General features: G+C 42.2%; 1 protein-coding gene across 2 annotated transcripts in view; it reads right to left on the bottom strand.

Moving 5' to 3' along the window:
- Positions 1-25,574, bottom strand: part of LOC127580854 (polycomb group RING finger protein 3) — a 215,606-nt gene that overhangs the window by 19,625 nt on the left and 170,407 nt on the right. Inside the window, exon 10 of one of the 2 annotated variants that reach the window (XM_052034818.1) lies at positions 8,620-21,617. The exons of the other annotated variant lie outside the window; for it this stretch is intronic. Coding sequence (XP_051890778.1) covers positions 21,570-21,617 — 48 coding nt within the window. The 3' untranslated portion in view covers positions 8,620-21,569. Of the gene's footprint in view, positions 1-8,619; positions 21,618-25,574 lie in introns of those variants that run through there. 2 annotated transcript variants of the gene reach the window in all.

Here is a 25,574-nt window from a genome sequence, read left to right on the forward strand (position 1 = left end):
ATGTTGCCAGGACTTGAGGGACTGAGTTATAGGGAGAAGTTGGACAGGCTAGGACATTATTCCTTGGAGTGTAGGAGACTGAGGGGTGATCTTACTGAGGTATATAAAATCATAAGGGGCATAGATAGGGTGAATACACTTAGTCTTTTTCCCAGGGTTGGAGAACAAAGAACAAGAGGGTATAGGTTTCAGGTGAGAGGGAAAAGATTTAATAGGAACTTGAGGGGCAACTCTTTTACACAGAGGGTGGTATCCATGTGAAACTATCTACCAGAGGAAGTGGTTGAGGCAGGTACAAAAACAACTTTTAAAAGACAGCTGGACAGGTACATGGGTTGGAAAGGTGTAGAAGGTTATGGACCAAACACTGGCAAATGGGACTAGCATGGATGGGGCATCTTGGTCAGCATGGACCAGTTGGGCTGAAGGGCCTGTTTCTGTGCTGTATGATTCTGATTCTATGATTAATGTCCTGCTGTATCTTTAGATGACCTCTGCTCTCAACAACTCCAGCAATTCTTGTCATGAACAAACTTAATAATCAAACCAAGTCATATATATAGGTGACAAACAAGTGGTTCAGCACCAATCACTACAGTACACCACTTGTTACAGAATCCCAGTGAGAAAAACACCCCTCCAACTCTACCCTCTGCCTCCTATCACTAGGCCAATTTTGGATCCAGTTTGCCAACTCACCTCAGATCCCTTGTGCATTAACCTTCTGGAACAGCCAGCCATGCAGGACCTTGTTAAAAGCCTTTCCAGAACTACATCTCCCATCGATTTCCCTAGTTCCCTCCTCAAAAAAAGCTTGGTCATATTTGTGAGACATGATCTCCCCTGCACAAAACTGTGCTGACTCCATCTAACCAGTCCTTGCTTTTCCAAGTGAATATACATCCAGAACCACCTTCAACCTCCCTAATACTGACAGACGGCTCACTGGCCTGTAGTTTCCAGGCTTATTCCCACTGCCCTTCTGAGTAAAGGGACAACATTTGCTGTCTTCAGTCTTCTGGTACCTCACCTGTGGCTAAATCTGTCAGGGCCCCAACAGTCTCCTCTCTTGCTTCCCTTAGCATCCTGGGATAGATCCCATCAGGCCATGGGGATTTATCTACCCTAATGTGCTCCAATATTTCTAGCACATCCTCCTTCCTGATACAGATGAGCTCCAGAATATCAGTGCACCCCTCCCCTAACTCCAGCTTCCACATCCTACTCCCTGGTGAATACCAATAAGAAGTATTCATTTAGGACTCCACTCGTATACCCTGGCTCCACACATAGATTATCTCTCCTCCCTGAGGACACCTACTCTTTCCTTAGATAACCTCTTGCTTATAACGTACTTATAAAAGGTTTTAGGATTCTCCTCAATCCCACTTACCAAGGTCACCTTGTGTTTCTTTTATGCTCATTTTTTTAAGTTCTCTCCTATATCCCCTGTAATTGTCAAAGAACTTGTTTGATACCAATTTCCTGATGTACACTTCCTCCTTTTCTATATCAAACCTTCAATGTCCATCCTTAACCAAGGTTTTCTGAACTTACCATCTTTACCTCCTCCTGTTACAGGCACACACTGACTCTGAACTCTGATCATCTCACTTTTAAACACCTCCCACTTATCAAATGTCATTTCCCCCTCTCCACCAGGTCCTGTCTTACACTATTGAAATCTGCCTTTGCCCAGTTTTGGACCAACCTTTTTCTGTGACTACCTTAAGCTTTACTGAACTATGGTCACTGTTCCCAAAGGGTTCCTCTACAGACACTTCAATTACTTGCCTATTCTCATTCCCTGAGATGAGGTCTAATACAGCCTCCCTCCAGAATAAATTCTCTACACATTACTTCAGAAAACCCTCTTGGATGCATTTTAAAAATTCCACCCCAGCTAAGGCCCTTGCACAAAAGCAATCCCAGTCAATATCAAGGCAAGTTAAAATCCCCATTACTACAACCCTATTGCTTTGGCATCCTTCTGCGATCTGCCTTTATATTCTGTTCATTCTGCAACTATCAAACTGCACTGTGCTGGAGAAAAACTCTCACTTTTCTAGGAGACTTGTCTGTAATCCAGGCCATGGTTGATGAGAGATATTGAGGCTCTGGTTACGAAAGAGGGGGGCATACATTGCACATAAGCAATTGGGAACTAGTGAATCTCTTGATGACTACAAGAAGTGCAGGAATGCACTTAAGAAGTTAGGAGGGCAAAAAGTGGGCAATTGAGAAGGATCTGGCAGGCAAGGTGAGGCAAAATCCCATAAGATTCTGTAGGTATATTGAGAGTAAAAGGGTGGTTGGGGAGAGAGTAGGTCCCCTTAAAGATCAGCAAGTCTGGCTGTGTGTGGAACCAAAGAAAATGGGAGAGATTTTCAATGGCTATTTTTCCTCAGTTTTTACTGTGGAGAAAACGATGGAAGCTATGGAAGTGTGGGGAATTAGTGGTTTTGTCTTGGACCACATATGAATTAGCAGGGAGGAGGTACTGGAGGCCTTAAAGTGCATTAAGGTGGATAAATCCCCAGGGCCTGACCTGGTGCATCCTCAGACCTTGTGGGAAGCTGGAGAAATTTTTTTTACAAAATAAACTTTATTCATAATAAAAGACAAACTATATACAATTTGAAAACAGTGCAAACCTTTACATTCTTATACAAATCACTCATTGGTACTATCTTTTTATATAGAAAACAGCACCGATGCCACACATCTGGCTCCCTAGAAGCTACCCGGTCCCGTATTTACAATATTTAGGGGCTTTCTCCCTGTCCCCTCCCCTCCCTCTCCAGTGGCAGAAGAACCCTAAACTGTAGTCCTTCCCCACCGAGCCTTTGCATTGGCTGCACCCAGCTTCAGTGTGTCCCTCAGCACGTACTCCTGCAGCTGGCAGCATTCCCCTACAGACATCTCGCAGTGCTGGAAGATCAAGTTTCGGGCAGACCAAAGAGCGTCTTTCACCGAGTTGACGACCTTCCAGCAGCAGTTGTCCGTCTCTGTGTGTGTCCCCGGGAACAGCCCATAGGTCAGAGAATCCTGTTATGCTGCTGCTGGGGATGAACCATGACAAGCTGGAGAAGAAATTGCAGAGGCCCTTGCAGAGATTTTTTTCTTCATCTCTGGCCACAGGTGAGGTGCAGGACAACTGTAGAGTGGCTAATGTGGTACCACTGTTTAAAAAGGGAAGCAAAAACAAGCCAGGAAACTACAGGCCGGTGAGTCTGACATCGGTGGTGGGTCTACCAACATTTGGAGAGACAGGGTCTGATTCAGGACAGTCAGCACGGCTTTGTGTGTGGGAAGTCATGTCTGACGAATCTCTTGGAGTTATTTGAGGAGGTAACCAAGAGGATATGTGAGGGTAGGGCAGTGGATGTTGTCTATATGGACTTTAAGCTAGGCCTTTGACAAGGTCCCTCATGGCAGGCTAGTCTGGAAGGTTGGATCACATGAGATCCAGGGGGAGATAGAGGATTGGATTCATAATTGGCTCAGTGGTAGGAAGCAGAGGGTGATGGTTGAGGGTTGTTTCTCAGACTGGATGCCCGTGTTTAGTGTAACACACACAATGCTGGAGGAACTCAGCAGGTCAGGCAGCATCTATGGAGGGAAATAAACAATGTTTTGGGTTGGGACCCTTCATCAGGACTGGAAAGGAAGAGGGCAGAAGCCAGAATAAGAAAACTGGGGGAGGGGGAGGAGCACAGGCTGGCAGTTGAGGGGAAAGGTAGATGGGTGGGGGACGGGGGATGAAAGGGAGTGATGTGAGAAGCTGAGAGGCGAGAGGTGGAAGAGACAAAGGGCTGAAGGAGGAATCTGGAAGGAGAGGTCAGTGGACCATGGATAAAAGGGGAGGAGGAGGGGAATAGATGGGCAAGTCATGAGGGTGGGGGAGCCATAGGAATGACACCCTCAGACTCACAGGTGAAGTGCTGCCTCACCTGGAAGGACTGTGGGGCCCTGAATGGTGGCGAGGGAAGAGGTGTTGGGGGCAGGTGCAGCACTTTGCGTGTTGCAGGGAGGGTGTTATTAATTGCACCTGGTGCTCCCAGTGCAGCCTCCTCTGCCTCAGTGAGACCGAACACAGATTGGGTGACTGCTTCGTCAGGCATCTTTGCTCCGTCCACCGCAACAGCCAGGATCTCCCGGTGGCCACCCACTTCAGTTCCACTTCCCATTCCCACACTAACATGTCAGTTCACAGCCTCCTCTACTGCCACGTTGAGGCCAGACGCAGGTTGGAGGAGAAACACCTCATATTCCGCCTTGGCAGTCTCCAAGTTGATGGCCTCAACATCGATTTCTCTTAACGTCAGGTAACTCCTCCCCTTCCACTCCCTACCCCCCCCCCCCAACTTTGTCTTCCTTCAGTCCTGTAGCCCCCCTCACCCTCATGACCTGCCCATCTATTCCCCACCTCCTTTCCTTTACTCCATGGTCCGTTGCCCTCTCCGACCAGATTCCTTCAGCCCTTTGCCTCTTCTACCGATCACCTCTCAGCTTCTCACATCACTCCCTTTCATCCCCACTTCCCACCCACCTACCTTCCCCCGCTCACCTGGACTCACCTATCACCTGCCTGCCTGTGCTCCTCACCCACCCCCCACCCCCCCCCAACTTTCTCATTCTGGCTTCTGCCCTCTTCCTTTCCAGGCCTGATGAAAGCTCCCAACCTGAAACGTTGACAGTTTATTTCCCTCCATAGATGCTGCCTGACCTGCTGAGTTCCCCCAGTGTTGTTTGTTGCTCCAGATTCCAGCATCTGCAGAATCTCTTGTGTCTCTGTGGCCTGTGTCTAGTGGTGTTCCACATGGGTCGGTGCTGGGACCTTTGTTGTTTGTCATTTATACAAACAATTTGGATGTGAGTGTACAAGGCACGGTTAGTAAGTTTGTGGATGATACAAAAATAGGTGGTGTTGCAGTGTAGAAGGTTATGAAAACTTCAGGGGGATGTTGATCAGCTGGGTATGTGGGCTGAGGATTGGCAAATGGTTTTCAATCCAGATAAATGTGAGGTGTTGCAATTTGGGAGATCAAACCAGAGTAGGTCCTATACAGTGAATGGTAGGGCCCTGGAGAGTGTTACGGAACAGAGGGACCTAGAAGTAAAAGTGCATAGTTTGTTGTAAGTGGCGTCACAGGTAGACAGGGTGGTGAAGGCATTTGGCACACTGGCCTTCATTAGCCAAGGCATTGAGTATAAGAGCTGGGAAGTTATGTTGCAGTTATGTTAGTGAGGCCGCACTTGGAGTATTGTGTACAGTTCTGGTCACACTGTTATAGGAAAGATGTTATTAAACTAGAAAGAGTGCAGAAAAGATTTACCAGGATATTGCCTGGACTTGGGGGCCTGAGCTACAAGGAAAGGTTGCGTAGACTGAGACTTATCTCCTGGAATGTAGGAGATTGAGGCGTGACCTGAAAGAGGTGTATAAGATCATGGGGGGTATAGACAGGGTGAAAGCACAGTCTTTTTCCCAGGGAGGGGGTGCTATAAGTAAGAGCAGAGGTTTGAGATCAGAAGCAGCTCCACACAAAGGGTGCGTATTTGGAATGAGCAGCCAGAAACAGCAGTCGAGGCGGGCACATTGGAAACATTTAAAAGCCATCTAGGTAAGTGCATGGATAGGAGAGGTTTAGAGGGCTCTGGGCCAAACGCGGGCTGGTGGGACTAGCTCGCTGGGCAACACAGTTGGCGTGGACTGTTGGGCCGAAGGGCCTGTTTCTGTGTTGTATGACTCTGATTCATGTAAACAGTTGCCTGTTCCCACAATGTCATAATAGGTGTGTAAAAGGATATTGATGAGGGTAAATGTGGGCCCCAAACTGTCAGAGATAGGAGAAATTATAAAGAGGAACAAAGAGACACAAAAGCCTCCTAGAAATACTGCAGAACCAAGGGTCCAACATGAATGAACAGTGGTGCAGTTAATAGAGGCACTGCCTCACAGCTCCAGAGCCTTGGGTTCAATCTTGACCTCCAGTGCTGTCTGTGTGGAGTTTGACTAATCTATTGGTGTTCCCTGAGAATGCACCTTGGACCGTAGATGAGGGGAAACTAGTGGAAGTGGTGTATTTTGCTATTCAGAGGTTTTTGATAAGGTTCCACCAGAGATTGGTGAACAAGTTTACAGAACATGGAACTGGGTAACACACCAGCGATCACTGAGAGTCCGTTAACAGATAGAAAACAAAAAATAGAAATAAATGAGTCCATGACAGTTTGGCTGGGATTGGGGATTGGATCTCCACCACTGATAATCCATATCAATGATTTGGGCCAAGGGGGGCAGGTGGGACATTTCCAAGTCTACAGCTGAGTTAGTCATACAGCAGTCTCTGTGTATAGAGTCATACAGCACAGAAACAGGCCCTTCAGCCCACAGCGTCCATTCTAACCATTGGGCCTACTTCTATATTAATCTCATTACCAATGTGAGAAGTGATGATGCTGCAAAGAGGAATTGAGGGATATGGACAAACTGAGTGTCAATGAGGAGGGCAGTGTGGAAAATGTGAAGTTATCCACCAGGAAAAAATTGGAAATGTTGAATATTTTTTAAATGTTGGGAGATTGGGAAACATTTCACTATCGCACCCCAAGCCAAAAATCTACCTGGTGAAGAATTGCATATTGTAATATTTGCAGAAAGTTACCTGATGTGTGTGTATGTTTGCAGGAACAGTAATTATGTCAGAAAATGTAAATGCATGTTACAGCATTTAGCCACGATGTAAAGATATTTAAAAACTTAGTGAATATACTGGACTTCCAAACAAATGTTTTCATTGTCAGAACTAATGGATAAGAATGTGGGTGTCCAGGAATTAGAAATAAGATTTGCCCATTTGGCTCCTTTACTATTAGATCACAGCTGATTTTTTTTTTAACCTGAGTACCACTTTCCTGCACATCCCAGATCCCCCATTTCCCTTACTATCCAATCATCTGTTTTAAGTATACCCAACAACTAAACTTCCATGGGTAGAGAATTCCAAAGATTCACCACAGTCCAAGTAAAGAAATTTCTTCTCACCTCTGTCCTGAATGACTGATCCCTTATTTTGAGACTGTGGCCCTGACTCTAGACACCAGGGAACTGTCACTCCATAGATACTTTAGCAAGATCCTTGAGAATTTCATGTTTCCATGAGAACAACTCATAAAAGAGTATAAACTCATTTTTATAAAATAACATTTATAGCCAACAAAACTCTAATTGGGGTGTGTCTAGAATTTTCAGACTTTGTGCCTTCAACTGCAAGCCTGCTAAATGGTAATATGGAGCTTGAAACTTTCCCACTGAGTGCCTGTTCTCTAACTGATGTGATTTAGCTGGAGAGGGTGCAAAAAAAGATTCACAAAGATGTTGCCGGGACTGGAGAGTTTGAGTTTTACGGAGAGACTGGACAGGCTGGGACTGTTTTCCCTGGAGTGAAGGGGCTGAGGGGTGGCCTGGTGATTCTATATAAGGGGCATAGATAAGATTAATGGTCACCATCTTTTTCTCGGGGTCAGGGAGTCTAAAACTAGAGGGCACAGGTCTAAGGTGAGAGGGGAAAGATTTAAAGAAGACCTGAGGGAAACTTCTTCACACAGAGGGTGGTGTGTAATGGAACGAGCTGCCAGAGGAAGTGGTTAGAGGCAGGTACATTAACAACATTTAAAAGACACTTGGACAGGTTCATGGATAGGAGGGGTTTAGAGGGATATGGGCCAAATGCAGGTAAATGGGACGAGCTCAGGTAGGCATCTTGGTCAGCATAGATGAATTGGGCCAAAGGGCCTGTTTTCGTGCTGTATAATTCTATGACTCTATGACTGCATAAAGCTCTCAAACTACTGAGTTTTACAATTATACAGATAGTTCCAGCTTATGTAAAACATATCCTATAACTGAACCTAGGTATTCTGGAGCTTGACTACACTATATTTCTTGCTGCATCAGTTCTGCTGTATCTGCTTTAATGTTGTTCACAGTTAAACAGACTGGAATTTTAACAGCTCATTCATCTCAGGGTGAGATGTGACGAACTTCACCAAACATGAACACTTCACATCTGTTCAGCCTGGACACAACAGAGGTCAAGTCCTGGTCCAAGTTTGGGTTCTGTCTGCCTAGGTGTTACTGTACCTGCAGAATCCACCAGATCCAGAGATCTCAAAAGTAACAGGGTGGCTGGTGTGGAAGTGGCAATTATTCTGCCCTGGTATTCTTCAGGATAAGGGACTGTGCCACAGGTCTTGAGCCTTGACCCAGGATCTGTATTACAGACACCTGTTACCTAACAATAGAGAGTGCTCAATTCACACATAGGAAAGGGAAAGAGATTAAAAGCCAAACATCTTTCATGGATATCACCAGCAGGAGCTTGCAATCTGTTTCTGAAGATGTCATCTTGGTTTCTGAAAAGAAACATCCTGGAAAAATAAGAAAAGGGATGTTGATAAAAACTATCTCTTTGCTTATTAATTCTGCTATTTAGTTTTCCCCATCTTTTTCTCAACCGTGACTACAATTCTGTGACAGCACTATTACAATTACTGACTGTAATAAATAGGATAACAAGTGAAACACGCTCACAAATATAATAATTTATTTAATTGACAGAACGAAAGAATTCTGCACATTATAGGGCTAAAAAGTGGTTTAATTTACATGAAGCAATACAAAACATTCTCGTTACAGAAGACATTTTAAGTAGCGGAATAGTACAAAGTTGAAGCTCATCACAACAGTTTATTATAAACTGGGTGGTGCCATTTGTTGAAATAAAGTGAGGTATTTGTTCACATGATCTCTGATGTAAACCTGAGTGGTTTTCTTTATCTTGTAACTAGAGCTCACTTAAGGTGATGTTTCCCATTAGTTTTACAGTAGGTTACAAACCTATAGCAAGAAAGTTATGTTAATGCAGACCATGATGTTATCTCATTTATTAATCTGAATCTCCTAAATAACAGAAAATACTGAGAAACCATGTGACTCCAATTCTCACTATGTTTATCACTGAGTTGGTGGCAGGGACATGGTCCCATCTCCTGCAGTAAGACTGTGCCTTGATTATGGCACAATATTCTCAGAGCAGCACGGTTCAGTTATAAACTATTCTGTTTTAATGCTTATTTCTTTTCTGATGTGTGAGCTGTGACCAGCCAAGGGTCACCACATGGACTGATGCAGCCACAATCAGTTAAACTCAAAATCTGTATAATATTTGAAACTCACTTAAACATATCTTAATCCAGCTTCGAGCCCACCTGCAGTCTTTATATTGTCCAATGTGTGTGACTTTCAAGGTGCGAGAACAAGTGCTAGAACCAACAGGAGTCAAAATTGCCCTTTTCAGTTTTTTAAAAACGTGAATGCCGGAACATTTCATTTTAGTTCTCACACTCTAACTTGTTCCCTCCTGCGCAAATAAACAAACTTTATAAATTAAATACTCTTTAAATATGATCAAGTTTGGTGCTGGTTGAGGGTGGCATTTTTAAAAAAAAATCCAGAATAAGGCAGCAAAGCCAAAGTTTACATGCAAGTTGATAAAGGAATTGTGCAAACTAATACTAGATACTAAGAGGGAGACTCCTAGAGCCTGAGGTCTCTACACTAGCACTGTTCCATCAGTAAGAAGAATGTTTCCTCACATTAAGACATGTTCCATGGTCTGCACTGTCCAAGATACAGATACTTTAAAGGCTAAAATGATTCATAGTAATTCCTGTTATTTATTCTGACAGAGAAATAACTCCATCAGTAAAGCTGGCAAATATTATAGGTAACCAAACCCACATCTGTGGCACTGGAGAGGCACAGTCTATACAGTATTGGTACCAACTCAGTGGTGGATCCAGGAGAAACTCAATTAAGGAGGTTTCTGTGGAGATACCCATGCTGCTTCTGGTTACTTTACAGCTGTCAACACCAGCTGGAACGCTGATTGGAGATCTTAAGCTGCCAGTGTGCCCTATATGGCAATATGAATCTAATTTAGTTCCCAATTTCATCAGGAAAATAGAATATTTGTGTCATCACAACACAACACTAAAATACAAATAAACCTAAATCACACAAAGCGACAGTTAGTTAGCACCAAACAACCTGTGTTGAACTACAATGAGGTTTTAAGCAAAACTGTTATTAAACCAACTTACCTCAGCACACGTTAATAAAAATCTCCTTAATATGCAGATGAGTATCAGAACCATGTGTAAAAATTAAGTAGGTAGTGGTAACATCAATGTGTAGAAAATATTGCTCTAACTATTCACTTATTCCAAAGTGAATGCTGGGCCGCCATCAGCAACCTGGTGCAAAGGTCCTTTCACAATAATGTGGTGTTTGTCTCAATGGAGCCAGTATAAGGGCTTGCAGTAAAATAACTTGCCTATAGACCAGCCTCACAGGGAAGATGCAAAGATGACATGATACGTGTCCACATCAGCTTGCATCAAATCAAGGGCATTTCAATAGTAAGCATTTGCAATTATAAAACTGCAGATGGATGAAACCCGAAATAAAAACAGAAAATGCTGGAAAAAACTTAGCACATCTGGCAGTGTCTGTGGAGAGAGTAACAGAGCCGACCTTCCTATCAACGGTCAGAACTGGAAACGTGAGAAAACAAAGTGAGAAAACAAAGTGAAAATGACCATCCCACTCCGACCTTTTCACCATCACAGTGAGGCACAACACAAGGCTGAGGAACAGCAGCTCACCTTCCACCTGGGCACGTTGCAGCTTCCGGACTCAATATCAAATTCTCCACCTTTAATCAGACCTGCACTATCACTTGGCTAGTTTTACAGTCTGCGCACGTCCCACAGCCCTGCTGTTCGCAGGTAGGAAACACAATCTGATCACAGCCTCCTTCTGCCATGTCCATTCACTGCCTCAACCATTCACAGACAGTCCCTTTGTTCTACCCACCCCAGCCCACCGCCATTGAAAACAAATGTCTTCTCTTTCTCAGTTCTGACAAAGGGCCATAAACCTGAAACATTAACTGTTCCTCTTTCAACAGCTGCTGCCCGATGCTGACTGTTTCCAGCATTTTCTGTTTTTGTAATGTAAGTGAGAAAACAAAACTATTTTTTTTCTTCACAGATGCTGCCTGAACTTTTGAATATTTGCAACAATTTTAACAGCCGAGGGTGGGGGGAACATTAGTGGAAGAGACAATGTTTTTGTAGTTTCTGTAATCATTTCGACTAGCACACTGATTAAATCAAAATATAAAGCTGATTGAAAGGCAGTAAAGCCCATTGAATTTCACATTGATCTGTTAATATATTTGATCCTCCCAAAAGATGTTCATACACGACAGCTGAGCACTGAATATAAAACGTTGACTTCCAGTTATCATATAAATTCTGAAATGTTTCATTTTATGAAATAAACATTTCAAAGAATGCAAACCAGATCTACTTATTTTACAACTCTTGCCAAAAGATCAGTATGAGTATATGGTCGATATATTCATACCAATGTGCTGCTGTAGCATACCACAGGTTCTGTATAATACTTTCATTTCTTTGATTCATTTTGTAAACCAATAAACTGTTACTTAGTTCTGGTCAATGTGGTAACCTTCAGCACCTGTTCGAATCCGTTCCCTGCATTGCCTATGAGGGAGAGATAGAAACAACTAAGGATAGAGAGTGATTGGGGCATAACCACAATACTAAATGAGTACTTTAGATTCAAAGGAGGAGCTAGTGGACTGGGAAATGTTTATTCCAAAGAATGTGTAAGGGGATCCCAGGTGACTTGAAGTCAGTCAGTTTAACCTTGGTAGTGGAGGAAGTTTTAAGGAACAACAGTCAAAGAAAAAAAATTGATAGACCTTTAGAGAAGTGTTAGAGTCAAGAAGTCAGAGTCAAACAGCATGGAAACAGGCCATTCAGCTGTCCAACTGACCAGTGGGCACCCGTTCGTATTAATCTCATAGAGAAGATTAATCAAGGGAATGCAGTAAATGTCAACTGCATGGATTTTCAGAAGACATTTGATAAATTCCCACATAAAAGGCTGGTAAGCAACACTGAAGCCCGTGAAATTAAAAGGTCACCATCTGCATACATTGGAAATTGGCTTAAAGGCAGAAAGAGAGAGACTGAACAACTGAGTGGAAGATGGTCCTCAGTGACCAGTGCTAGGACCATTACTTGTCACTACATGTTAACCATTTGGATATGGGTGAGCAGGGTAATACCTCCAAATGATGACACAAAGCTTGTACATGTGGTAGTGCTGAAGAGGATGATATTACATTTCTAGGTGGCATAGATAAGCTGAGTGAATGGGTAGACAAATTGCAGACAAAATTTAACCCAGAGATGTGTGAAGTGATTTACTTTGGTATAAAATATAGACAGACACAATAAGGACCAAGTAGCTCAGTTGTGAATGATATTCAGGAACATAGGGACCTGGCTGTATGTGTTCACACATCTTTAGAAGTCGTAAGGCACGGTGAAAGAGCGGATATTATAAGATAAGGGATTCTGCGATTCATAAATTGAGGCATAGATCTCAAACACAGGGAAATTATGCTGGACCTGCACAAAACACCAGTCACAGAATGTTAGGAATGATGTGAAGGTCGTTGAGAGGGTTGTAAAACAACTTAGTTCCAGGGACGAGGCATTTCAGAGACACGGTTAGATCAATGTGGTCATCTATGGGTGGAACCACAGAAGATGGATGAGGTCTTAAATGGATATTTCTCCTCTGTATTTACTGTGGAGAAGGTTATGGAAGCTAGGGAATTGAGGGAAGAGAATAATGATGTCTTGACACCTATCCACATTACAAAAGAGGAGGAGCTGGAGGTCTTAAAGCACATAAAGGTGGATAAATCCTTGGGGCCTGACCAAGTGTATTCTAGGACATAGTGTAAAGATAGGGAAGAAATTGCTGGGGCCATGGAAGAAATATTTCTATCATTAATAGCCATGTCTGAGGTACTGGAAGACTGGAGGGTGGCTAATATTGTGTTTTTATTTAAGAAAGGCTGGAAGGACAAGCCTGGGAACTATAGGCAGGTGAGCCTAACATCAGTGGTGGGAAAGTTACTGGAGGGGAATCTGAGAGACAGGATCTACCTCATTTGGGAAGGCAAAAACTGAACAGGGATACTCAGCATGGCTTTGTACATGGGAAACTATGTCTCACAAATTTGATTGAGTTATTTTGAAGAGGTGACCAAGAGGATTGACAAGGGCAGAGTGACAGACATTGCCTACACAGCAAGGCCTTTGTCAAGGACCAGTATAGTAGGCTGGTCTGGAAGGTTAGAGCACATGGGATCCAGGGTGAGTTGACCAAATGGATACAAAACTGGCTTGACAACAGAAGTCAGAGGATAGTAGTGGGGGGTTGTTTTTAAGATGGGAGGCCTGTGATCAGTGGTGTGCCACAGAGATGGGCGCTGGGTCCACTAGGGTGGTGAAGAAGGTGTTTGGCATGGTTGCCTTCATCAGTCAGGGCACAGAATACAGGACTTGAGATATCACGTTACAACTGTACAAGATGGTGAGACCACATTTGGAGTATTGTGTGTAGTTCAGGTCACCCAGCTACAGGAAGGATGTCATTATGCAAGAAGAGGTGCAGAGAAGGTGTTACCGGGACTGGACTGCTTGAGTTACATGGAATTGGCTGGGCTTTTTTTTCCCTGGAGCAAAGGAGGCTGAAGGATGACCTTATAGAGGTTTATAAAATTATGAGAGGCATAAATAAGGTGAATGATCACAGTCTATTTCCCAGGGTAGGGAGTCTAAAACCAGTGGGTGTAGATTTAAGGGGAAAGATTTAAAGAGGACCTGAGGGGCAACATTTTCACACAGAGGGTGGTGGGGATATGGAACAAGCTGCTAGAGGAAGTGGTAGAGGTGGGTACAACTACAGTGTTGAAAAGACATTTCAACTGTACATGGATAGGAAAGGTTTAGAGAGATATTGGCCAAATGTGGGCAAGTGGGACTAGTCCAGGTAGGCAACTTGGTCGGCATGGACGTTGGGCTGAAGGGCCTGTTTCCGTGCTGTATGACTCTAGCTTGAAAAAGGGGGTTTCTGGACTTTATAAAATAGAGGCATAGAATACAAGAGGAAGTAAGTCAGGATGAACCTTTATAAAACTGTTTCTGTCACAACTGGAGTACTGTGTCCAGTCTCAGTGTTACACTTAAGAGCCACTCAGCCCTTCAATCCTGCCTCACCATTCAATATGATCATGGCTGATCTATTCCCAGGCCTCTCCTCTTCCTCTGTGCCAGTTCCAGATAGCACTCAATTTTCCAATCTTTCAAAAATTTAACTCCTCCCCTTTAAATACTTCCACTGATCTAGCCTCCACAACTCTTCAGGGTACAGGATTCCAGATATCCATCAGGCTCTGTAAGGAGACTGCTCTCCTTGGTATAGAGGAAGTTGTGAGGGGATTAGTAAAGGATCTAGAAAGGGAAGATCAAATGAGCTGTTCCCCTTGCCAAAAGCATTAGTCTGGAATTTGCTGACAAAGATAGTGGTGCAGGCAAATCCAAATGTGGCATTGAAAAGAGAGCTGGATGAGTATGGGAAAGGCAAGAATTTGCAGGGCCATGGGCTGGGGTGGTGGGAGTAGGGAACAGCTGGATTGCTCCTGCATTGAACTGGTACAGATCTGATGGGCCAAGTGATCTCCCTGTTTTAACGATTCTGTGTTGTGAATTACAGGTGCAAGATGGCCTACTGATCTGTGCTGGTCTTCACACCCTACCTGTGCAATCTAACAATAATTACAATCTCTCATTGTGTCCTATTGAACTTGAGGCAGAGATTCATTGTGAATTTGGACTGTTTTTGTATGCCCAAATGGTGCACATTGATTCCTACAAGAGCAGGTGTTCTATCCCTCAGCATCGACAGCATCATCTGCCACTTCATTCAGCAACACAAAGCACTGTTCCTCAGCAGAAATACACAGGAAATTATTTGTTACAAGAAGTTGTAAAATAATCATTCTCCAAGACATGGCTCACTCAACAGTACTGGCTGGTCACTGTACCACAGAGTACAAGCGAGCTTTGATATCAGGCAGTGAACTGAAAACAGAACCCTAACGGTTGTTCTATTTTCTCTTTTAAATGCCGAGATTCTTGAAAGCAGGGAGGTACATTCTCACAATGAGAATGCTAGAATTGCACAAGACACAAACAGGCTATCCAGCCCATCAGTAACTTGCATGAAAACCTGTGCCAGTATGAATAACATTACTGAAACCTGAATGGGAATAATGTTTAGAACCATAAGAAAATGGCAGATGTTGAATAAATACTTTGCATCAGTATTTACAACAAAGGAAGACATCCCAAAGGAACAACATTGAGTCAGGACAGACTCACAAAAAGTTATTAGTGAGGAAAATAATGGCACATAAGAGTGACAAGCCACCAGATGGGCTCCAAAGTAGGTTAGAACCTTTCAGAAGCCAACAAAAATCTAAATTTTCCTTGATTTAGGAATTCTTCCTTCAAAATTGGAAAACTGTGTAGATTACTTCACTATTTAAGAAAGTGGGAAATATCAGTTAGCCTAACATCTGCTGCCAGGAAACTGAGGCCTGGAAGGACTAAATGATTTAACATATTGAACGGTTGAATGAGACCCAGCATGGATTTGTACAGGGTGGTCATGCCTGAAGATGGTCATCCAATTTCTTGAAGTGCTACCAAAGTAGTGAATGTAGAAATACCAACTGATGTTATCAAAATGAACATCTAGAAGATATTTGATAAAGTCTTTCACAGCAAAAGGCGTAGCTTTTGGAATCAAAGGCAAAGTAGTGATCTGATTAAGAAACTGGCAGGAGCCACACAGTAGGGAAATCAGGCAAGTGCTCAAACTGGCAGTTTAAATAGGAGTGACCGGTAAAAACAACTATTCACTGTATTTATTAATGGCTTAAGTGGAAAGACAGAAAGCCATGTATCTAAGGTAATGTAATCAGTGCAAATGGAAGTATTACATTACAAACAGATGTTCAGATTAAGTAAATGGGTGAAGATATAGATTACAAAGCAGGTCATCCTCTTTGGATCAATGAAGGATTAAACAGAGTAGTTTCTGAACAGTGCAAGGATAGAAACAGTGGAGGTCTAAAGAAACAACATATATCCACAGAGGTTGATCATTAAAATGTCATGGAAAGTACAAAAGTAATCAAAAAAGCTACTGGAATGCCAGCCTATCTAGAGGAACAGAATACAGTAAGACAGAAGCAATGCCACATCAATGCCAATAAAAATCCCTGGTTAGACCTCAGCGGGAGTGTTGTAAGCAGTTCTGGATAGCATACCTTAGCAAGGGTATATCAGCTTTGGAGGGATTGCAGTATAGGATTTACCAGAATAACATCTGGATGAGAAAGTTTAAATTAAAAGAAAAATTGATCAAACTAAGGATGAATTCCCTAAAATTGAGAAAAGTAAAGGACGATTTAATCAAATCATTCAATACAGTAAGCGGTACTGTTGGGGTAAGAGGGAACAAACTATCTCTGCTGACTGGGGAGTCTATGACTGAAACATAGGTCTAAAATTAAAATTAACCCTTTCAGGAGCAAAGCAAGAAAATATATTTAAGGGGCAGTAAAAGTTAGGAGCTCTGTATTACCAATAATAATTGATGTTACGTTATTTTTAATTTCAAGTATGAGATTGGTAGATTTTTATTAATCAAAGTTAGGTAATGTTGATAACAAAGAGCTGTATTTGTGCCATACTGTTCTATGTTCTAAAAGTTGGTATATAGTTTGGACACACATCAGCGATGACCTCACTAAACAACAGAACAGCTTGGGGGGGGGGGGGGGGGGTCAGTCTTATGGTCCTGTAAGAGCTCAAATTTCCCCTACCCATTGTTTGTTGAGAATATATATTACTGTAATGCTAAAGGAGAAAATGATTTTAAAGAATTAAGTTAATCAGGGCATGAAATCTGGACATTGCTGACAATGAGTGAATAATTGCAAAGATTAACCTTCACACAGCGATAAAAAAATTAACTTGATTCCATATGCAACCTGCTCTGCTGCATTAAATATTGTGCCTAATCCCACAGGAATACCTCACTGTATCAGTGTGCTAGAAAATGTACCTAGTAATTCAGATTAAATTGGCAGCCAATTTACAGCAAAGCTTATTGTAACTTAATTTGCTCTGGTGTTACTATGACAATGAACCAGATCATAGCTGCAAAGCTTAACAGAAAATAAAGTTAAACAGTACATAATAATTCTCAGCCCCAGCCAACATTTTTTTAAAGGCTCACTTACAATATTGCCTTTGAAAGGCTCCATGTCCAATAAACAAGCACTGATTCAGGTTTGAGTTAAAGGCTGTATACATAATACCGTTCTGATACCACACAGAAGCTGAAACCCACACAAACAGAGACATTATGCTTTCTGTATCAAAAACAATGCAATAGGTAAACATATAATCTGGATGAGCAAACAGTTCAGACTATCTTTGTCTAATATCACATAGTACTTCCATTTGAACAACAGATGAGGTGAAAATATTAAAGATTTAAAAATAGTCCCATTCTGAACAAATAAGACACATCTAAACTGTTCACTCATCCATTAACATTAACAAAACACAACTCAAAGTCAATACCTACCTTCACAGTTTTAAGGATTGTAGTTTTGGACTGTTACACCAAACATTTCCCCAGCATTGAAAATCAAAAAACTGCAGATGCTGGATTCAGATTTCCTTAGCTTTGTCATCTTCATTTAACTTTGGCTTTCTTACTTAAAACAGATTGAAATGATACATTTCACAAAGGTCAAAATCAGATGTTTTCAGGATAGGAGAATCCTCTCATTAAAACTGGTACTAAACTGCTCAACTACTAAGCTTAGGGCATCAATACACTATTATCAGCATTAACCACTGATTAGTTACGGGGAATATGTAAGAAGGATCAATAAATGCAATGTCTAAAGATGGACTAGATTTTGTTAAAGGCACTCATATTTTTTGTCTGACTTGTTCAATGATACCAGTTAAGTCAATGCTCGAGTTCATTAAATAATATGTCCGCCTGTAGTTTTTCACACTGATACAGTCAAGCTATCTTGGACTTTTTTGTTTTTATTTTGAAAAGGACTTAATGCATAAATAATGATACAAACTCAATGTGCTGAAATGCATTCTCTGTATCTTTCTTGCCCATGGTACAAACAATTATTTCACCTTTCAGCATCCAAGTGGACAAAGTGCAAGTTCTATACATTCTGGTGCTCAGAAGCTAAAGATACCTGTCAAACACTGCACTGTCATCTTATGCTCCAAGCACCATTCAACCAGAAAGCCATTCTTCCAAATGTCAACATGGATAATGTAACAACACAAACACAGCAAGAGAACCATCATTTTAAATGTTCCTCAACAAACCAAACCACAATTATCTCTGTATATCTGAAAGAAAAGGATCTTGGAAAAAGATTTGTATCTCTTTCTGGGAAAATGGTATATTGTTTATGGTATTGGAATAACATTGCAGATATTCTTCATATGTTTAAATCCCATCACTCTGAATTTAATACCGTTGGTAATGTATGCATCAGCACAAATACCATGACCATGAGTTGGCAGACCACCAACCAACCAAGAGCTTCACAAAATCTCTACCTGGTCTGTCCCAGTATGATTACGTGGCTGATTTAGTGTTCTCTACAGTGGTCTAACAAGCTGCAGCTTTGGTGGAACAGTTGTCGGAATAGGAGCAGTACCTATATAATTAAGACTTGTTATCTCCAGATAATATCTATAACAGAGAGAGGAATGGCAACTTAGTCTAGTTTATTCTGAGTTGTAATTAATTAGCTGTTCACACTAAGGAAAGCAGCAAAAGAGACATGGAATAGACTGAAAGAAACAGCACAGAGAGGATAAACATATGAGTAAAATACTGGGGCTGATGTTAAAAATTGCACTACCACTCACTGAGTTTATATTAAAAAGTGTGGCTGGTGTGACACTTTAAATAAACATAAATCTAGGGCATAAGGTGCATATACTTTGCACAAAGTACACAGGAAAGATATAGTTTCAAATAGCTCCAGTCTACATTATAAAAGTACCATGGCCCAGCAGTAAATTTGCTGCACTAGTGAAACATATAGAGAGGAAAGCTTCTGAATTCCATCAAAGTTGCTTCCTCCAGTGAATGCTCTGTTCCTTCTACCAAATCTACTTCAGTTCCCAAATGCACTGTTTTGTAAAACTTCCCCAAACATCAGCTAAAGTTTGATGTTGAACTGATGCCTGAGCAAAATCAGAAGAAATGGTTAAGTTAACTGAAGTTACTAAAATGTGAAGAAATTCCAATTTATTGTCTAACTATGTAGATTTTAAAATGAAATAGACAGTTTACAGATATCTTGCTGTGTACTAAAATGGATGTCCAGACAACTTCAAAGTGAAATCAGTTTTGAATATTGGTAACTTTGAAATTTGTGAAAGGATGGTGAGTATAAATGAATATTCCACTGTTTAAGTTTCTTCATTGCCCTACTAGTTCTGGTTACAGCAACATTGAACCTTGCATTAAGGAAAGCCTGTTAATTCTGTCAGTGCTGTTTCCTTCAGTGAATGCTCTGGAGGAAGATAATGAGAGAACATTTCGTCTTCAAGCCACGTAACCAAACATTTTTTAAGTCTCCTTGTGATATCCCTCAAAACCTGTCAAAAGTTATATTGGATACAGCTTTGAAATAATATTTCATTTAATCTGTCATAAAAATTATAGAAGCTGTAATTTTGTTAACTTTCTTGCTGCCTAGGTTAAAAATGTTATTTATCACTGCCAAAAATAGTATTTTGTGAGTCACTGTACAGGCAGTTGCAATGGTCCGACATTCCATATCAACATCTCTGAAGTCAGTTATACACATTAAAATATTTACAAGAGCACTATACAAGCATAATTCTGCCCTGGTATGTTAATGCACAACTCTAATGCTATTCTACCTTTTATAAAGGAGACCGTTTATCTTAGAAACCTGGTACACAGTGCAAAATAAACCCACCACATACCAAGAACTAAAACACATAATTATAATATAATTTGCAATAAATACACAATCCTTCAGAATGTGCCATGAACAATGTGGGATAAACCCTCACTAATGCCATCAAATAGTCTCTCCCACAGTCTAAGGTTTTCCACTATTTCAAATTGGAATTTATCATCATTAGGGCCAGGAATCGTGTTCCCATAAAAGTACTGGGAATATCAATTTTCTCTTTTTAACACAGATGAACACCACTCCTTTTCTTACAAATTCCTCAAAATAATTTTGATGTTTCTGTGACGTAACAAACACATACCACCTCTCCTGAGAACTTCCTTTTGGAAAGCTGGAGAGTTGTGGACATTCCAATGGAAGATATATGGTTATTGCAAACAGACAATAAAAGCAATGATAATTTTAACTAACCCTATCTCACCAAAAGACATGAACTTAGAAATCCCAGGGAAATATCTCATTAGGATCTTGTTTAAACAATTTAAGCGGGCCATTTGATATTTATTCAGCAACTGTTATAGCTCGCCGGACATACAAAGTGTAATCATCAATGGGAACTGTCCTGTTGGGACTGAACATCAATGACTATAACCAATTGCAGAGCCTGGATTAGATTCCACAAGATGCTGGAGTATGTTTCTCAGCAGTGCTTCTACACAGTGCTGCTAATTCTGTGATTTCAAGGTCAGGAGACAGAACGGGAGTAGTGTATTATACAAGGTTGAAACTTAGTTCCTGAGAGGTGGAACTTTGGTGTGTGCAACTGCTGATGTAAAAAAAGTTTAATTTTGAAACAAGGGTTAAAAATCACCATGTGATTAGAAGCAGACTTATCTGAAAAACCTTGACTCTGTATTTTATAAAGTCACAAATTCATGAGTTAATAACTGTTCAGGCAGTGAACAGAGGAATTTCACCCGATAAGATATTTAAAACAAAATCTACCAACTTCAATCCACAATTTTTGAGCTGAAACTATAAAAATTATTCCAAAGGTCCTTTAAATAAGAAAGCCAAAGCAACCCAAAGCTTAATAAACTGCATCATTAAAACACTTCCAAATCACACGCAGGTTCACAGAGTTGCTAAAGCAAAAGTCAAAATGTAAACTATAAAAGATTTCTTGTGCCCACAACAACAAAGCCGCCTAACACATCAAATTCATGACACTGCATTTTCTTTAGAAACCAGGTATAAAAAAGTGTCTTGGTGCAATTTCATTTGATCCTTTCATAATAATATTATGACTGTAAACCCACTTAAACATGAGCGATTCCAACACAACGTAGGAGAGAGCACAGAAGCAGGCTTTTGTTGAGTCAGTCCCAGTTGAACAGTACCTCTGATCTGGTATGTGCGTTTGCTGGTGTGTGCCACATGCTAGATCCAGTGATGCATTGTCTGAGTGCTGGGTGATAGTCTCTGCAAAAGTTGCACCTTATGAAGTTCTGCTGGCAATAAAACTTGATGTCATAGCAAGTCCATTTTTGGCCTGTAATGTAGCAGGAGTGGCGATTTCTTCAAAAAGAGAGAGGTATAAAAAGCGTTATACTACATAGCATAGATCACATTTTGAAATTTAATAAATTACTAAATTTAGAAATTTTAATAAAGGGTCTTTTCCAAAAAATTCCAATGTTCTCTCTGCTACTGTCTAGAGGAAATTAACAAGTTACTGTTCTGAAATTTCTTCGATGGTTTGTAACGCCCATGTGTCAAACAGAATATCAGCCAGCTAATGAATCAGATCACCTCAGTTCTGGTGGAACTGTAATCAGAAGCTACATCCAACACCCGTTCTAATCAATAGCTTTCGAGCATTTGGACCATAGACTTTGTCATCCTTCTAACTTTTGTCCCTTTCATGCAATCACTCTCCAGTTTCCTCCTCCTTCTCTATTTATTGCTCCATTTCTCCATATCTAATTCTTTCCCACTTTCTCCTTGCACACGTCTCTCCTTTATTCCAAGGCTTGCATCTCCTCCAGCCCCTCCATTCCCTCTTCCTCTACTCCCCCAGCACACTTTAAGGGATGTAGGCTGGTGTTATGTGCAAAAACATGGCAGATAAAATTTAAAGGAAAGAGGTACAAAGTGATACCATAGAACCATACAGCACAAAACGGGCCCTTCGGCCCACCATGTTGTGCCGTAGGTAGTGTGAGGGTGGCTTGATGACCTAACCCCTTCCTCCCGCATATCCCCCCATCCCACACTCCTCCATATGCCTATCCAACAAGCTCTTGAACCTGTCCAATGTATCTGCCTCCACCACCACCCCAGGCAGTGCATTCCATGCACCAACCACTCTCTGGGTGAAAAACCTCCCCCTGACATCTCCCCTGAACCTCCCACCCATAACCTTTAAAGCCATGCCCTCTCGTCTTGAGCATTGGTGCCCTGGGAAGGAGGCGCTGACTGTCTACTCTATCTATTCCTCTCAATATTTTATATACCTCTATCATGTCTCCTCTCATCCTCCTCCTTTCCAGTGAATAAAGCCCTAGCACCTTAAACCTCTCCTCATATTCCATACGCTCTAATCCAGGATCTAGGCAGCATCCTGGTAAATCTCCTCTGCACCCTCTCCAATGCCTCCACATCCTTCCTATAATGAGGTGACCAGAACTGAACACAGTACTCTAAGTGTGGCCTAACTAGAGTTTCGTAAAGCTGCATCATCACCTCGCGGCTCTTAAACTCAATCCCGCGATTTATGAAAGCCAACATCCCATTGGCCTTCTTAACTGCTCTTTCCACCTGTGAGGCAACTTTCAATGAACTGTGAATATGAACCCCCAGATCCCTCTGCTCCTCCTTGTGGTAGGAAGGAAAAGGAGAGGGAATGTAATCCAAAGGATGAGGAGGAACGGAGGAAGCTGTGATGTATGTTCACAAATCTTTGAAGATGGCAGGGCAGGTTGAGGAAGTGGCGAAAAGAGTACAGAGGATCTTGAACGTTATAAAGAGTGGCAGAGGATAAAGGCAAGCCAGTCATGTTGAATCTTTATAAATGCAGGTAAGGCTTTAACAGAAATATTGCATCCAATTTTAGTCAAAGCACTTCAGGAAGCAGGTGAAAGCCCTAGACAGGGAAAGAGATGGTCAACATTTTGGGTTGGGACCCAGCATCAGGACTGAGAGTGTATAAGGAAGATAGCCAGTATGTGAGAGGGAGTGAGAGGGAGGGGTAAGATAGAGACTGTCAGGTGATAGGTGGAACCAGAAAAGGGAGGGGTGATGTGCAGATGGAACCTGGTGGCGGAGAGGATAGGAAAGATGAATCAAGGGAGAAGAAACCCAGGTACATAGAATATAGAACAGTAAAAAACAGGAACAGGCCCACCATGTCTGTGCTAACTATGATGTCAATTTAAACTAATCCCATCTGCCTGCACATGATCTATATCCTTCCATTCCCAGCCTGTTCATGTGCTTGTCTAAATGCCTCTTTAACAGTGCTATCATACCTGCTTCCACCACCTCCCCTGGCAGCACATTCCAGGCACCTGCCACTGTCTGGTTAAAAATTTCCTTTAACCTTTTCCCTCTCACCTTAAAGCTATGCGCTCTAGTATTTGACATTTTCACCCTGGGAAAAATACTTTGGCTACCTATCCTGTCTATGCCTCTCATAATTTTATAAACTTCTATCAGGTCACCCCTCAGTCTCTGACACTCCAGAGAAAACAATCCAAGTTTGTCCAACTTCTCCTTATAACTAATACTCTTTAATCCAGGCAACATCTTGGTGAACCTCATCTGCACCCTCTTGAAAGGATATGTGAATGATGGCCAGATGGAATGAGGTGGGGTGGACGATGAGTCTAGGTAATGTGGGGGGGGGGGGGGCATGGTGGGGGAATAGAAAGGGTGAACAAAGGGAGTTGGTTAACAAACAATCTGCTGGAGGAACTCAGCGGGTCAAGCAGCATCTGTGGGAGGAAAGGAATTGTCACTGTTTAGAGTTGAAACCCTGCATCTGGTCCTGATGTAGGGTTTTGACTTGAAACGTCAACAATTTCTTTCCTCCCATAGATGTTGTTCGACCCGCTGAGTTCCTCCAGCAGATTGTGTGTTGCTTCAGACTCCAGCATCTGCAGTTTCTTATGTCTCCAAAGGGAGTGGGTTCCCTGAAATTAGAAAATTCAGTGTTCATACCTTTGGACTGTAGGTTACCCCAGTGGAATATGAGCTGTTCTTCTAGCCTGCAATTGGCTTCACAGTGGCGGTGGAGAAGGCCGAGGACAGACAGGTTGGTGTGGGAATGGGAAGGACAGTTGAAATGTCATGCAACTGGAAGCTGCAGACGAGCATTGCAGACAGAGTGCGGGTGTTCTACAAAACGTTCACCTTGTTCAAGCTCAGCTTCACTGATGTAGAGGAGGCCACATTGTGAGCACTACATGCAGTAGACCAGGTTGCAGGAGATGCATGTGAATCTCTGCCTCACCTGGAACGCTGTTAGGTTCCTGGTTGGTGGTGAGGTGTAGGGACAACTGTTATACCTCCTATGGTTGCATGGGAAAGTGCCAGAGCATGGGGATGGGTACTCCGCTTGTATTCCATTCCCACTGCCACACATCTACTGAGGGTCTCTCTCACTCTTTGTTCACCTTTTCCATCCATCACCTCTCATCACCCTCCCCCACCTGGCTCCACCTGCCCATCATCCCAACCTCATCTGGTTCCACCATGTGTCTCACCCCTCCTCACTTCTACATACTGGTTATCTCCCCTCTACACAGACCTGATGCAGGTTCCCTACCCAAAACATTGACCATCCCTTTGCCTCCACAGATGCTGTTCGATCCATTGACTTTCTGCAGCACTTTATTGTTTGCTTCAGATTCCAGCATCTATGGTCTTTTGTGGGTCCACAGATAACCAGAATCATACACTGGTGCCTCACTTAGTCCTCAGAACCAGAGAATGTTAATGGACTTAGCACAAACAAGGGTTGTTATCATATTATATAGAGAGATGTTACTGACAGCACTCCTGCACTGGGAACCTGGTGCACACAAAGTAAGGAATCAACCCCTGTGGAACGCTGCCTGTGAGAGCTGGTAGTCAGGTTGGGGCAGGGGTCACTGCTGAGATATGGGCTCAGGGCAGCAGGGGTGACTGTAACCACTGCTGGGGATGGACACATGTTGCCACCGTAGTGGGTCATATCTCAAATAACGATGAGTCGGAGTACAGAAAGGAGATAGAGAGCTTAGTGACATGGTGTCATGACAGTAACCTTTCCCTCAATGTCAGCAAAACAAAAGAGCTGGTCATTGACTTCAGGAAGGGGGGTGGTGTACATGCACCTGTCGACATCAACAGTACTGAGGTCGAAAGGGTTGAGAGCTTCACGTTCCTAGACGCCACAGCCAAGAAAGCTCACCAGCACCTCTACTTCCTCAGGAGGCTGAAGAAATTTGGCATGTCCCCTTAGACACTCAGCAACTTTTATCGATGCACCAT

This window comes from Pristis pectinata, chromosome 2 (genome assembly GCF_009764475.1).
Source record: "Pristis pectinata isolate sPriPec2 chromosome 2, sPriPec2.1.pri, whole genome shotgun sequence".
NCBI classification, from domain to species: Eukaryota; Metazoa; Chordata; class Chondrichthyes; order Rhinopristiformes; family Pristidae; genus Pristis; species Pristis pectinata.